At 42.0% G+C, this 16716-nt stretch overlaps 1 protein-coding gene across 1 annotated transcript in view; it reads right to left on the minus strand.

Annotated features, from left to right (window-relative positions):
• Nucleotides 1-16716, minus strand: part of angpt1 (angiopoietin 1) — a 48208-nt gene continuing 31492 nt past the window's right edge. The window contains exons 7-9 of the mRNA XM_084031988.1: nt 16453-16619; nt 6154-6284; nt 1-2781 (exon numbers count right to left, since the gene is read on the minus strand). Coding sequence (XP_083888114.1) covers nt 2618-2781; nt 6154-6284; nt 16453-16619 — 462 coding nt within the window. The 3' untranslated portion in view covers nt 1-2617. The remainder of the gene's footprint in view (nt 2782-6153; nt 6285-16452; nt 16620-16716) is intronic.

A 16716-nucleotide genomic window follows, 5' to 3' on the forward strand; every position in this document is an offset into this window, starting at 1 on the left:
ACACAACACTGAACCACATGTCACAAAAGACCGTTTAAATAAACCGGGAATTGAATGAGGTAAAAGCAGAGTTATCAGAAAGGCACATTTCTCCAGGGTTATTATCTTAACGTCTATGTTTTATGCCCAACTTTAACACACCATTGTACTTCTGGCAAAGAAACAAAAAACTGAAGGAAAAAAAAAAGAATAGCTTTCCTCAGGAGAGCCGCTTTACATACACACACGTTAAATTATATGATTTTAGTACACTAATAAACATGTCAATAGTTTAACAAGTTCCAGATACACTTCATCTTCTTGCCACATGAACCTTTTTATTAATAACGCAGTAGATTCTGTTGTTCTAAAGTTATGAAATATGCGTTCACATGGATCACTTTGTGGAATCATTAATTTCATGCTTCATATCCAACTCCAGCTCCCTCTTTTCCCCCCAAAAGCTACATTGATGAGAAACAGAAACTGGCTGGACTCTGAGGCCGTGTCACGTCGATGTCTGCCGAAAAACATTCTGGATGCAACATCTCCTAATGATCTGCTCTTTGTCTCAAGGTCGGAGGTCATTACCGGGCTTAGAGGGTGACCTGGGGGTATTTTTCAACCTGGAAGCCGCCGTAATGTAACCGCTCTGGTGCAACTCCTCACCGCTAACGCACGTCGATTTAAAGTGTTTGTTTTGTCACTGGCGAGCTCAGATTGTCTGACAACATTATGAAATGGGCCCTACGGAGAAAGAAAACAATGACCTGGCTTGTTATTGTGTCATGTGACCAGAGACTGTATTTAAGAAGGCACTTGGGACGTTGCTATATTGTTTTCTTGCAACCACAAGAGGGTGTAGCCAAGTACAACTGAATGCTCAATAAGACATTTATTAGGCAACCAAAACCTTTCATGAAGTGAAAACACTGTTAAGTTGGAAGACAAAAACATCCCAACCGGACAAAGCCGTGGTAGAAACCTGTCAAGGTAGCCCCGCCCTAAATCAAACCCTGCTTTATGGTCTATTTGACGATAATTGACTAAATGAACATCATGATGTATTGAAGACTTGAAACTAGAGACCATGAACTCATCTTTACAATGTTTACTCAGAAAAGTGAGACCAGAGTCGCCAACCTCTAGTGGCCGGTAGAAAGAATGCAGGTTTTAGGCACTTCCACCTTGGCTTCACTTTTCACACCTGCAGAACGAGATTCTTCCAATCGAAAAGACAGACTGGATCAAGCAAAAGGTAAGAAAAATGTTTTATTTCTCTGTAGGGTCCTTTCCATAATGTTGTCAGACATTTATAATAACAATCTGAGCCTGTCAGTGGCAAAAAGAAGCACTTTTAGTGGACGTAGGAGTTACATTACAGCCTGTTTAGAGGAGTCTCTCAACACTGGACCAAAAACATGGGATGAAATGGTGGAAAAATACAGAAAGTAATCTATAACTGGGTTTTAGAATGTCCTCTACAGTTAGAAATACGATTCAGGAATATGAACTTATACTCATAGACACCAGCTTAATATAAGCATTTACATCTTTGTAAATATGGACGGATCAGTAACGAGGTAATCCAACACACGCAGGAATAAACGGTATATCTTTGTATTGTTGAAAATACACATCACTTGTATATGCAAACGTGCATTCTTTCCACCCACGTGCACAAAGCCGAAATTGTTATACATCACTAATTATATGCATCTGTATTAATGTGCTTGTTTTTCATATTCTGCAGAGGTAAGGTGATCACTCACAAGCTGAACTTTGGCCGGTATTAGTCGTTTCTCGGCCAATAACGAAGGCGAATGGATTAAAGTCCAGAATCTAACCCAATAAAAACATCACAAGTCTAATAATAATAATAATAATAATCACAATCTGTCAAGACAGCTGGCGTGGAATTGCCAGCAAATACTGTCGAGTGACCTCGTAACTACAACTTGAATTTCAAGGTCACCTTAAAACTGAACGTGTTTTCTACTTAATGCACACAGAAATGCAGTTTACACTGTACAGTACAAAAGACAATTTCATCGCACTTTGGATATTGTATACAGTTGGGATTACAAAAAAAAAATGAATACTAACAATAACACAATATATAATACAATGGGAATATTTATGGGGAACACTTTAATAAAAAGGCGTTATCGCTCATTCGTCTCCAGATAAGTTCTGTCCTGCAGTTGAAGAGTCAGTGCTGCTCTGTGAGTTCAAGCCCTCCGTGTTATTACAATGCAGGTCCCCGGGAAAATAGAAAATGCTTGAATGTTCACGCGAGCTGACGTTACAGCGTCCAGGTGTGAGATAACACACCTTAAATAACGTCACGTTTGTGAATCCACTCGCCGAAGAGAAAACCAGTTCAGGTGAATCATGTCCCGTTCTGTCGTCCTCCCCGAGGCCGCTTTCAATTTCAACGAGGGGAAAGGTTATGAGGCGACGGCACCAGAGCGTTAGCTGATGCTCTGGAGGAGAACCAAGTTAAAAAAAAAAAAGAAAGAAAAGATTCATTGGATGACTCCCAAATTCCAGCAAATTGAGATGAGACAAGAGGATAAAAAGGGAAGCGTCCTTCTAATGTGCTACATAGCCGTATGGAAGTTAAAAGTTCAAGAGACTAGGAGAAGTCCAGGGGGCGGATCATCATGACCGTGGCTCGTAGCGAGTAGCTGGGGCCCTTAAAGTAGTGCCACTTGATACCGTTCAACTTCCCTACGTGTTGTCCTTGGGTGAAGTACATGCCGTTGAGGTTGGACGGGCCGCAGGCGTCGAACCACCAACCTAAATAGAGGATAAAAGAAAAGAAAAAATCATATTTTTTAGAAGAGCAAATGTGTGTTGATAACGTCCTCTGTGAAGGTTGAACGTTTCCCATGGCCTCTCCCATGAAGGGTGCCATGGCGACGGTTCAGTCACCATTACGCCGCTATCTGCTCGGCGTGTCACTGTCGCCGGGTTCACTGGCATGCCGGTACCTGACGCTGAACACTGTCGCTACCTCCTTCTATTTAAAGCTCAGAGTGCATGTGCGGGAGCTCCGGAGGGACATCAGAGTGGCGGACGGCATGGGAAACTTTCATTCCACTCCCAAGGTGACACACTTCATCATTTCTGAAGTGTATCGGGTGCTAAGAGGACGGGGACACTGGCGTCCTGACCCCTCAAGAACAAGTAGTTACAAGGGTCTGAATGGATGAGCACCATGTGAATGTATTATAATAAAGTGGTACACACACATCATACATAACATATAATCAACACGCCCTTGCTGATACAGTCAGATATAGAACATATGCGAGGCATGGCATGTATGGAACGAATGGAAGCACCTCGCCTCTCTCCGGCACGGACCTCGGTCCCTCCGCGGCCTACGGGCTGACATTTCACGAGAGCCGTCGGTAATCAGCGGCAGCGTTCTGCCCTCGTCTCTGGCACGGATCACGCAGATATAAATTTCACCTTGATTGCTGCTTCATCATATAAGACACGTACACAAAATAGCGTGGAAAAACCGGCGGACACCTTCTTACGTTTCCACAGCTGCTTATGATTGCAGGATAGTGAATCTGACATTGCACCTGCTCTGCTATAATCTTCTTCTTTCTTAAGGAGTTTTCAGGAAGAGTCCTCATCCTGCTACAGGCAACAATTATAAACGGACAATGGATTGAATGATTACATGTATAAGTGCACTGCAGTTTCCCCTCAGCAATTTTGGTTCACTCTCGCTGGGTTTCATTATTTCCCATCAGCTTTTCTCAGCATGTGGGCTCTAAACTAAACGGTAAGCTGTGAATAAAGTTATGGCCCAGGCACAGTGACTTTTGACCACTTAAATCTATCAGTCCAACCTTCAGCAAAAGTGGACGTTCGTGCCAAATTTGAAGAATCTCCCTATCGCGTGTCCACAAGAACGGTATGGACAGACGGACAGAAGGACGACCCCAATTCATAACATTATAAACATGGTGAAATAATTATTCTCCCCAGGAGTTGGAGGTGGAGACTCAAACGGAGCTAAAAGAAGACTGAATATTGGACGTTAATGCTGCTGTGTGTGTATATTAGCAATACGTTTGACATGTGCTGTGTTTACAGTCCAACAAAAACCCCATTAAAGCAACTTTAAATAGTAAACTGTCTGTGAGGCAGTTAATCACAAAAACAGCTATATAGTTTACGACATCGAAAGTGTAAAAGCTGGTAGTACGTTCCTGTACTTGATACGATGGGGTTTCGGTGATATCTTATGTGTTTCATTTCATGGAGACTGTTTTTCTTCCTCTTAAACCGTTCGGCAGAATACAGGGATTGTCTCTTACTGACCATCCCTCGCTTGTTGATGAACCACAGACCACTGAGCCGCCGCCTCGCACATAAACATTCAGCGTGTACAACAGCAATCCTTTGGCATTTATGACCAGCATCCTCTCTGTTTCCAGGCCAGATATTTTTACTGACTTGTAAAAACAGTGGGGTTGTCTCGAAAAATAAAAAAAGGTCTCGGCCAGTGCTGTTTGTTCTCATGATGGAGGGATCCCCCCCTACCTCCGACTGTCAGTGCTGTATCCCTACTGTATGCCCTGGTGTTGTGTAAATATATACATTACAGTGTGTGTGTGTCTACACTATATCCTCCTGCGTTTTCCTGCCCTCATAAATGCAGAAGTATTTTCCTCTTGTATATTCCAGACACTTACATCATTTGATGTCAGCCCCGCTCTCATGAATGCAGGGAATAAATCAAAACGGTGTACTGTACCATGTTGTCATGCCTCTCTACTTTGTAGCTGGCCTCAGACGGGCTATGAATCCAGTTAGGGGGTAGGGGTGTTGATTAGCCATCAGATGCCAGGTCCCCTTTAACCCGCTGCATTCACAGTGAGCTCAGAGGTAACGCTGATCTCAAATCTGCACTTAGAAAATGCTTGATTAGTCCCAGGTCGGGATTCCACAGTGAAAAGAGCTGCCATGAGGCGACGGCGAGGGTCACTGGGCTCCACTTACACAGCAGGAGAAGCAGAGGCACTTTAAATCTCTCTGACACTTAGTGCCGCGCCCAGGGAGTTTTACAACGTGCTCGTTTTCCAACCGCGGCGCAACTGGGAGGGGATGCCGAATACCTAATAGGTGCAGATAGATGGATAAGTGGCCGGCGTTCGCCCATTGCATGTCGAGCAAGTGCAGGTTGTGATCGTAATGACCTGGACTAAAGACCGGGCAATGAAAACATCGTGGGGTTCATCGTAAAGAAAACTGTTTTTTGGGAATGATGACATAATGCCATTGTTTTCTCGTAAAAGAATAATGATAAAAATATAGAATGTCTCGCTGGTGTTGTAAAGGCACAAACGCTGAAAGGAACATTCTGGTTTATGACATGGCTTTTCTATTGGTAACAATGACACTGTTATCCCCAAGTGAACCATCAGACAGGTTCGGTTAGCTCAACTTATTTGGAAAAGAAAAGGAATGCAAAATGGTGAAATGATCACTTAAGAGTTGCTCTTAGTGGTATGTTTCATATTAACAGTGGATAAGATCATGGATGATGATGGGCCAGGGAGCCTGCCAATCATTCCTCCCTTTTGGGGGTTCACACGTCGGATTCTCATTGTGATACGGCTATGTGGTCCTCCAAAAAGAGGCTTTTCAGAGCCACACTCCAAAGTGAGTATTATAAAAATTAAGTATTTTCTGAGTTAATCAACGCTTAAAAATAATAACATTGTTCTATCTTCATCTCAGGTCAATAAATGAATAAAAGCTTGAAATGTATCTGTGATTTTTGTGATATTGGTCACTGGATCGATAGATAGAACATGTTTTCTACTTGCTGGATGTTTAGATAAGGAATACACTAAGTCGAGTCAATATTGGACTTCCATTAATGAGGCGGCCAGAGACGTAGGCCCAATAAATGTAGCTGCTTCTAAACGTTGTGTTAAGCGTTTTTTGTGCTGCCCCAAATGGCCAAAACAAATGTATTTATTCAAGGAAGTTTTACAACTCTTGTCATATAATAATAATAATCCTAATTTAACAACCAAATGTTCTGTATTTGCCGTAGCGACTCCAGGAGGTAATGGTGATAAACGGTGGTCCCCGCTGTTTTGCCATAAATGCATGAATGCGCTGCTTGGCTGCACTCACCCCCAGTCAGCATGAGGGCACACTTGCACATGCAGTTGTCATTGTCCATGTCCTTGGTGCTGAAGTCTGCTCCGTGGATCACCAGACTGCTCTGCCTGCCGGCCGTCCCACTGTGGCTTTTCAGGAACAGCCTGGAAGACATGGAGAGGGAGTTTGGGACATGAAAACACATCAGGGGGAGGAGCTGTGTGAGCAATAAAGACAGCAAGAAGACATAACACGCTGCAAGAAGTGTCTCCTGAGAGAGATTTACTTTTTGTTGTACATGTAGAACACCTGGCATAACATTAACGGGATGGGGGGAGATAAAAAAAAGAAAGAAAGTAAATAAGAGAGTATATGAAAGAATTACAGATGGAAAGAGAGAGAGAGAAGAAAGAGCATGTTGTGTAGGAATGTCTGGGAATCACATTTCCATCTGCAGGTCCACAGTGTGTTCATTTACACCGCAAATACCCGCCATGAGAAAAAGCAATAAGCTTCATCCTCCAGCCACAGCTGGGCAGGTAGGACACGCTCGCTACCTCTCTGCTGTCCGAGTACGCAACATTTCCCCTCGTCTTCTCCTCGTGTGTTTAAGTAAACTGTGTTTCCTCTTTAGATGATGTTACATTCCTTTCACAAACCATATAAACTACTGCAGTTAAGCTGACAGTCTGTATATCATCTATGCCCCAACTTAAAGGATTTTATATTTAAAAAGTCAGAATGACTGGTCATGGTATAAGAATTATATTTTGTTGTTTTTATTATTGTTATCATGAATGTGTATTGTTTTTTACCTCCTTGTTTTCAATTTCCTGTGTTTTGCATTATTGGGTTTTTAGTGGGAATAAGTTGAACTGATCTTGCATTTTTAAAAACAATCTGCTGCATCTGAGCTGCTAAGAAGAACTCCTCATTTCTTCAGGAGAACCTTCCTATTAATTCCCTGATTAAATCCCCTAAACCAAACTAAAAAGCTAAAATGATACCCTTCTTTTTAGACTTTTTGTGCCTGAAGTTGGACTTTCTGTAGGTGGCACTATTGCCTTTGTCTGTTCGGTCCATGCTATCCACTTCCTCTTTTTTTCTCCCCAAAAAGAACAGTCCCTGCTGTTGTTAATGCCGACCGAATAAACGGAGTGACGAGACAATAAGCAGCTGCTAAGCATCACCTGGCAGCTCTCCATCCAATGTAAGAGGTGACCAGATAGTGAGAATTAAAATGTCTGAGGATTATTGCAACAAACACGGACGTCTGGGACTGATAAGCCAAATTTCAGCACTCAACACACAAACTGGAAACTAATATGCAGCTTGGAGCGGATGTCTCCAGGGTGTGTCCCTCTGTGAACTCACTGGCGGACGGGAAAACTTCTGCATGTGGATCTGACGATCTCTTCATCCCATTGATAGCTCTAGCATTACCAGCAGAACCCCCCCACCCCCACCCCTCCAACCTGCTGCATCACACACTTTCTCGGTTTCTCTCACGCTCTCCAGCTTTCACTTTCTCCCAGTAGAAGAGATTGCACATCCACATTTCAGGACAGCAGCAACAAGCCGATGAGGTCTCTATTGTTGTTATATAATTCCAATTCGCTTGAAAGCAATTTCCTGACAGGGGACCAGGGCTGCAGGGTGAACCGTACGCCCGGTTCAGCTATTTTCCGATGAGAAAGTTACAAATGTGAACACATTTGATGTTTTTGGGAGATGCTGAACAACTGTGTCTGTCCCTCCGACCTGTGTGAATCTCAGCTTGAATACTTTAAAGCAGAGATCTTCAACAGAGGGACCGAGACATGGATATGACATGGATATAACCTATAATATGCAATAATAAATCTTGCTATTTTTTAAATGTTCGGAGGTGAAATTGTGATGAAGAAATGCCAATATAAAATTAAAATATGTTCTGTTATTAATCAAGTATTATTTAAATGGCTTAGCATTGTATACATACATCATAACAAATTGCTTTTATACGTGGCACTACACATTATTATTGGTCCGGTTTAATAAGCAACACAATTTATATGATATGTAATAGGGGGTCCTTGGCTTGTGGCCTGACTCCCCCAGGAAAGAGAAGTCATTTACCAGAAGAGACTTCTGAATTTGGACAGCTGGGTGAAAAGTGTGACTGCAGGGAATTCACTCATCCAGTAAACCGATGCACCGTAATCCTACAGTGGAAGGGTGAGTCACGTGGCACCTGATAACCCTGAGTGGTTAGCGATTGGACGATGGCCTGCGAGTGGATTCTAAGTAAATGTGAGTATGAAGTATGAACCGCCGCCCGCGAGGCAGCAGACGTCTCCGGAGATGCTTTCCAGCTCCGAGTCGACTCTGCACAGCGAGCTTACGGGTAGCCTGACTCCTATCAGCTAATTCCTGATTCGGAGGAATAAAACACGCAATGTCAAGGATGAGGTCTGCTACCGCTCTGATAGAGAACAGACTCTGCTGCACACTCGCTCTCCCGTTTTTCCCCAAAGCTGCGCTGACGGATCGCCAGGGCTCATCATCGAGAGGGATTTTCGGCGTGACACGTTTGACAGGCCGCTTTAAATAGTCTGCGGCTGTGTTTACCGGCTTTCTCTGCATATTTACCAGACCAACAATCCCCCCCCCCCAACTCCACTGACATCTGCAGTTTTTTCCCCTGTCAGGATCCATTATGTGCTCAGATGATAAGTGTGGTAATGTAAAGATGGGCCAAGTAATGAGCTCAAGGGGAAGAGCTGTTTTTTTCCCCTGAGGCCTGTGTGTGAGAATGAGAGAGGAAAAGAGTGACAGACACAGAGATGGACGGAGACGGCGTCTAGTAAATCAGATCAAATCGTAAGATCGGGATCTTAACGGACGATGCAGGCTGATCTGTAACGTGATTGGTCAAGGCTCATTAGGAGCTGAAACATTGAGCTGTGAGGGGAATCATTTGGTGACACGTCTGGGAAGTTACTGAAGACATCAAAGAGAGGCAGCTCACACTGAGTTTGCAGAAGTCAAACGAAAAGAAGCCGCGTAATTCTCAAAGAGTGACATTTCGATGCCTTCAAGCTTTAATGCAGATTCAGTTTCAGTTTCCATAATGAGTCTTTCCTCCGGAGTATCGCAGCTGCAAACTGTGTACGTGAGGAATGGGTTGTAGCACGTTCAGGTGGGGAATCCGATGACCCTGATGTTTATCTGAGAGCACTTCCAAGTCAAACGGCGTTGCTCTGACTGGACGTTTCATCACGCTGGATCTTCAATGCATCATTATCAAAAAATCATTACGACGACGAGGGCTTCACACTGACTTTCTGTCAGCCGCGTCTTGTAAATGTTAAAGCTTGCACATGAAATATAAGCCCTCCTCATCCTCCGTGTATATTATAAAATAAACTTTTGAGTTGAAGTATTTAAGAAGACATCACGCTCAGAACCTTTGAGTCAGAAATCAGCTTAAAAACCTGAACAGAATAAACACAAGTCAGCCTTCCTATTTGTAGAAATGCACTCATTTAAAGCAGAGAAGTCTTCGCTCCCCAGAATGATCCCCTTTCTCTCCGCGGACGGAAGATGTGTTAGATTACAGCGGAGCGGGCTGGGGTTGGTGTGGGGCCTCAGATCTGCTGACATGTCGCCTGTCTGCAGTTTTACTTTTATCTGACACTTCCCATTTCTCAACCCACTGTGTTACTCTGAGCAGAGGATATTGCTGTCACACAGTGACTTTATGAAGAAAATGTCTCTGGAGTGGTTAGGGAAGGGGGAGGGGGGGTGCATGAAACAGTGTCTCTAATGGAATGTATGTGTTCAAAGGTCAAGTGATTCTTTGAAGAAAATGGCAGAAATAAAATACACTATAATTCACTATAATGTGCACAAAATCTTTCTCGAGACTCAAACCTAAGTGGGTTTTTATAAAATATGCCACTTTTCATCTTTTGAGTGACGCAGACAAGGGGAGCTTGTTTTTTTTTCTTCTTCTTTCATCTCCGTACACGAAGGCAGCAACCCAGTCAGCCGAGGGTCCAGGGCGTGCTGTTACACACCTGGCAGTCATTAGCCTCCTGAACTGCAGTCTGATTGGCCCATTGCAGAGGTTAATCACCCTGACCAATGGTTCGCTTCCTACTGCAAGGCCACAGAGGTGTCTGGCTGGCTGAGACCCGGCTGACTGCTCTCCTGCCGCTGGGTGTCATGTAGCTCGACTGAAACACATACACTGATGGGAACGGTGTGTACTGTACTGATGATTCAGTCCGTAGTGCAGTTAGCTTTCATTGCTGGCATTGTGCAGGTATGTCAACAAAGTTTCCAAATGGAGTAAATTGTCATCTTCTTTATGTCTTGTGTCCATTAAAAGAACAATAGACAAACCGGGAATTTAAATTTGTGTCCAGGTAACTTCAGGCACACCTACAGGTTGTTCTTCCACAGCTTATGACTTCATCAGCATATATGGATAGACTCAAATACAACTGTGCAATAACTGCTTTTTTATATTCATATTTATATTCTACACACGAGCAACTTTTCAAACAATTTAAAATACAACTTTGATTCCAGATACACTCTAAATACACAATAGCACACAACATTGTGCTGCAGATGCTGCTTTTCTGTCCTACACAAGCGTTGCAGCCTGTAGCTTTGATGCTTTATCTCTGTATTATTGGATAACGTTGAACTTGAAGCTTCCAGAGACGGAGTTCAAGATATAATTTGAGATAGCGAAGGTAATCTCAGTGTGAGTCTTGGTAATATAGTCGCCTCGGTGTCTTGGAACCCAAATCTCTGCCAATTTCTTTCCAAAATCCTCACATGAAAAACATCTAAACGAGATCTCTCTGATTCCACGGGGGAAACCGAGCCATTACCATGTCAAGAAATCGCTGGATTTAGGAACTTGGCTGTCCAAACAGAGAAGGATATTGAATAAAGATGTAATGGCTCATTCAAAAATAAACATATACGTCTTTTCTTCAAGCTGGGGGGCTTAGAAGGTACATAGGAAACCTTTTCCATGTTAACCTCAACTTGTGTCTGTGCATATATTCACTGGCTGTGAATGTATACCTCGGACAACTTTGGAAATGATGGCTCTCTCTGGTGCCCAGGATTCTTCACTACACTGACCAAGAGTTTAACTTTAAAATCTTAATTGAAGAAGTATTTAAAAATGCTACATGTTGGAATATAAACCAAGATTCATGGTTTAAGTCCACCTTGGTGCAAAACGGCATCCCACATTACAAAAAGGGTTTGACAATAAATTCTATGTTTCATATTCAGATCTTTAAAAACAGATGTATCAGCTTGCATTTCTTTTTATGCCTGAGTAAAGACAGTCTATCTGGCCCCAAGGACTATTGTGTATAATCTGCCTTCATGTAATGCACAAGGGCTCACAATCTTATGAAACATAAAACCTTTAGGATTTTATTACTTCCATACAACAGCAACTAAAATAACGAAAACTACTGGAAAAACTGTAAGAAGTTGTACTAAATGCCACTTAAATTGCCATATGACCAAGTCTACTATTAAAACACTTATTCTATAGCGTTGGACCTCTAATTGAGTTAGTCAGTAATCCACTAGTCCTAGCCAACATTTAGGAAGTTTAAATGGACTTAATTTGTTATTCAAGTATTGTCTTTTGAATCCCTGATTGTCAAATACATCTTTATGCAGATGATACTGTTTTATACTTGATGGTTTATATACTGCAGGAATCTGCCTTCACTCACCACACCACTCTCAGATTTGTTACTGGAAATAATCAGTAATAATCTGCATGAATCTGTTTATCCAAAACATCATTGTGTATTTTTATTGTATTATTAATGTCTGTTTGTTGATCTGTCTTTTCTTGTTACATCATTTAGTTTAAGTGTCTTCATTCTGGGCCATAATTTACCTCTCACTCGGCACTAAAACCTTTTATTTCTCCATTTAATCTATTTTTTGTGTCATACAGGTCAACTTTTATTTTTCCTCTTCTATTCATATTGATACAGTATACAGCACAAAGCACTACTTTGATAAATGAGGGTGATTAACTGAATGTGTTGTTCTGATGGCTATCGTTAAAACAATATGTGCAGGTCATCAAATTATATCTGATTTTCATTATTTTCTTTTCTGCAACCCTTGCTGTATCACAGCAACCAAATTAGGTTTGATGATAGGGAACCTTTTGTGTTGTTTATAGAGACAGTAACCTCTGCAATTATGGTGACCCCAGTCACAATGGGGGGAAAAACTCAAGAGCTCATTTCACAATATTATGAGGTTGTGGTTCAGTGGGAACTTTGAAGCACTGGTCAGCCTAAATTTACCCCTCAAAGTGTTGTCCATAAGATTTGTTCGTTCAACTTTAAAACAACATTGCCAATGTCAGCTTACACTGTGCAGATGTAGCCAGTGTAGATTTCTTTTATTTGGCTGCCATTGCACTGATATATGCCTCTTGATCTGCCCCTGAGCAATTTTCGTTAAATCCTGCAAAACCAATGCAAGTTGTGCATGACAGATTTTCTGTTCTCCACTGAGGAATAAAAGTCCACGTCTTTGAGCCAGAGGTGCATAAATAGTAAAGCCAAATGTTAAATTATTCCACTATCCATTAATCTGCACTTTATTTTCTATAATAATATATTATTAGTTCGGTCCATATGATCTTATAAAAGTGAAAAATGACCCTTACCATTTTACACACACCAAGGTGAAATACTCAAATGTCTTGTTTCGTCTGACCAGCAGTGAAAACCTCAAATATATTCAGTTTACTGTCATGGAAACGGTCGATGACGGGAGAGGACGCTGGCAATGTCTGTTGCCGCTTCTCCCTCTGAGCCAAATTGTTGCTTTGTGCTCTTTTTTTGTACTGTTTTTTAAACCTGTTTTTATTTTATTTTTTTACTCTGTAGCACTTTGAGATTGTTTTTAACGTTGAAAAATGTGTTACAAAAAATGTATTATTATTATTATTATTATTATTATTATTATGGAGCATTTAGGAAACCAGCAAACATTCACATTGAGAAGTTGGAACGACTAATTTCTTCACACACAATAAATACATAAATATAGGTATACACAATTGGCCTCTTTTGACTTTTTTGGAGGTAAAAAAAAACCCTTTTTCAAATGACATTTCAAACAACTCTGTGTGATCAGTGTCTGAAGACGAATGGTGCCAAGATGGCGCCTGGCCTCCCCGCCGCGCCGCCAGCGCCTGCAGCTCTGTGCCCATCGGCCAGGAAAATTGTATCCTTTTAGGCCTCTTGAAGTTAACACTGTTGGACAGCATGAACTCTGCTGACACGCTGAAATCTGTTGTAACCTTATCAGATACGATTCATGGAAGCAAACTCTGAGGCAGGGTTAGCTTGAAAAAGCCACCGAGACAGGTAAGCACACACACCTATATAATAACCACTGAGTTATCTCTATTATTAAGATATTATGCACAAAAGTCACAAACCGTTTCTATTTTTACAATTCAAATGAAAAGAAATCAACCAAATACCCAAGAACTGAAATGACACAATTTATATTATTGAAGGTATTTCAATCATCTCATTATGATTATACTGATACAACAGTCCATATTTCAGGCGGGTCATAAATACGACACTTATTCCATGTACATGACTTCATTTAAAGGATTAGGAGCCTATATTTCACAAAGGAGTAATTGCACACCTCCCTCTCTCTCTTTCTCTGCAAGTTGAGTCATTTCCATTTCACAGTATATAGATGAAACCGAGAAGCTGGCAGCAAGACAAACATTTCCTGGCAACGCTCAGCGATTGTTTATGATAAATGGTGAGCACGATTCAATTATTATGCCTGTTTCCAAGTAGCCTGTTCGCAGCCTTGTTTGTGTGCGTTTGTTCTTGCAGCCAGTGTGTGTGTGTGTGTATGTGTGTGTGTGTGTGTGTGTGTGTGTGCAAGAGGCAGATTTACGACGTCAAATGAGGTCTTTACAAATGTTTGACGCAGACAGTGTTCCAGTAAACCGCCACGGACGACAGAAAATCATCCAAAATCAACAAAAAGAAATATTACGAACAAACAATTTTAACATTTTTTTTTATGTTTCAGAGCACGAAATGTAATTCGGAGATTGCAGGTTGTTTGACATTAAAAAAGCGAGATGCCAAAGCAGAAAAACATGGATTGTTTTGGGCCTAACCATCTGGTTTGTTTTGGCCGGCGTTTCAGAGGAGAATGTGTGATTATCATACCGCAACTACTTTTCAAGAACAAATCTATTTATAGAGATCAGTGTGTCGACTGGACTCCCAAACATGAGCCTGAAGAACACGCAGCAATGGAAAGGGATGCCCTTTGCTTGCCGCAGCAGGACTAAAACAATTACTGTGGCCTTAATTCAGAAGAACGAAAAGTCAAATATGGGATGTTAACACTAAGATAGACACAGTAAAATAAGTATTGAGGTTCAGCCGTACCAGTGCCGACGCATTCAAACCAGACTAGAAGTAAAGACTAAACTGCAATGAGAGTTGAGGTTCACACAGTCCTCACATTGCGGTTACGCAAAATCTCAACTCTGTGTTTAATTCAAAACAAAAAGAAACCAACACGATCTCTCACGCTTGATTGAAATCCATTTCTCCAGTCCTCGGAGAAAAACCGCAAGGCGCGCTCCAGGTACAAAACTCCACAAGACGGAAACCTCGTAAAGTGAAACGCCTGTCATCGCGAGACAAATCGGAAAATGAAATGTGGCAACGAGCCTCGCGGCCCGCGGCTGAAGGGAAACACTCGGTGTGCAAGGAACGGATTAAAGTCGAGGCTCGAGTTAAAGGCTTTCAAGCCGCAGGATCTCGTTCCTCATTTCGTCATTCAGAGCTGGACGCGAGACGTTTTTGCAACTAAAGGGACCTCTTATCAGAGAGAACCGGCCGCCCCGTGCAAACTGCACAATTGGAGATGTCAGACCTTCTCCTGTGAAGCCAGCGATTGCTTGGAACTCTGTGGAATTCGCTGTAGTTTTCCACATCTGAGAGGGCCAAGCATCTGCCATAGTTTGAGGCCTGTTATCATTAACCCCCTCAAAAGAAAACAGAAACCTTCGCCCCCGCAACAGGCAAGGACAAAGCGTCAATCAAAGGGAATGAGGAGACGATGACAAGTGATAGATTTGGTTTGGAAGGAATTTGCAACAGACTTGCATAACAGGATCGACGTGATTGAAGTGTCTGGAGAGTTACTAGCAATGTTTATAATCTTAAAACTTTTGAACGTTTTGTCCTTCCATTAAAGTATTATTTCCTCATATAATGAATTTCCCCATTCCCTCTTCCTCACTTTCTTCCATTAGTGACATACAATAAAGACAGCTTCGATTTAGGGGACCACCAAGGTTAGTAAAATTCAACCTGAGATATGAACGTTCAACACGTCACACACTCGTCAGATCCCTTTTGCATCCCTTTCTAATACAATGGGTAGCCATTAAACACTCAGGAAGGTTGAGCTTAAATAAACTAAGTAAACAACTTCTTGTACAGAAGACACATCACAAGCATGACTACTTCAATACAACACTTTTGCAACATGAACAGCGTCCTCCTGGTTGAAAGTCCTGTGTCTGTGTGACCCCATCTACCTCCCCTCCCACTCACCAACAACGTGGGTAATTTCAGTCTTTATAGTTCGACATCACACTTTTTTTTTCTCTTTTTGACAAGACATTGGTACTTGACACTTGACAACTGGCTGGAATGTTGGACCAAACGTCATGGCAAATTCAAACAATTATACAAATAAAAGAAAAATGACTGTCCATCTTATGAAAGAAGACACGGCCCTCTGCAGAACTTTGCAACTAGCGTGGTTAAAAACTACTTTGTTCAATTATTTGTAGATTAATTCAGATGTCAGCCTGAAGTCTGTATCATTCAACATGTGGCGCAAATATGAATTCAAAGCCGAGGATATTTAGCAGCCACTGTAATAAGCTGTAATGAAGACGGACAAATCTTAACCACATCTGCTAATAGCACAAATGGTACACTTTTGCTTCCTGACAAACACAAACTAAACATAGTATTATTACTTGCCAGTATCTAGCTGTGGGTTTCTGGGCTCCCATTCGCTGTTTTGACCACATCTCCCAGTATTACCCAACTCTCTCGAAACCATTTGGATTAACTGAATTGAATCACAATCCTTAATCATTTTCATGAAACACAAGCTTGCAAGAAAGCAGTGAACCGAAGCAAAAATGTTAAATAACCCAAACATGATTCCATCTTTGTCCAGCAGCAATAGACGTGGTCTCACCTGTAGTTCTGTTTCTCACTGCCGATCTGGAAGCGGTCATACAGTGAGAAGGCCTGGTGTGAGTCCCAGTCGGTGAGCTCTACGCGGAGGGCGTACTGCCGCTGGCTGGTCAGCTGGTAAACATACTCGTTCCCCAACCAGTGCTCTGCAGGCAAGCTCCCAAAGCCCTGCAGCCGAGGAAGAGAGACACCACAATCAGGAGCGGAAAAAAAAGCTTTTTGTAAATCAAAGACGAGATATGATTTATTGGTGTCTCCGCTCTTT

This window comes from Eutrigla gurnardus (genome assembly GCF_963514095.1).
Source record: "Eutrigla gurnardus genome assembly, chromosome: 17".
Classification (NCBI taxonomy): Eukaryota; Metazoa; Chordata; class Actinopteri; order Perciformes; family Triglidae; genus Eutrigla; species Eutrigla gurnardus.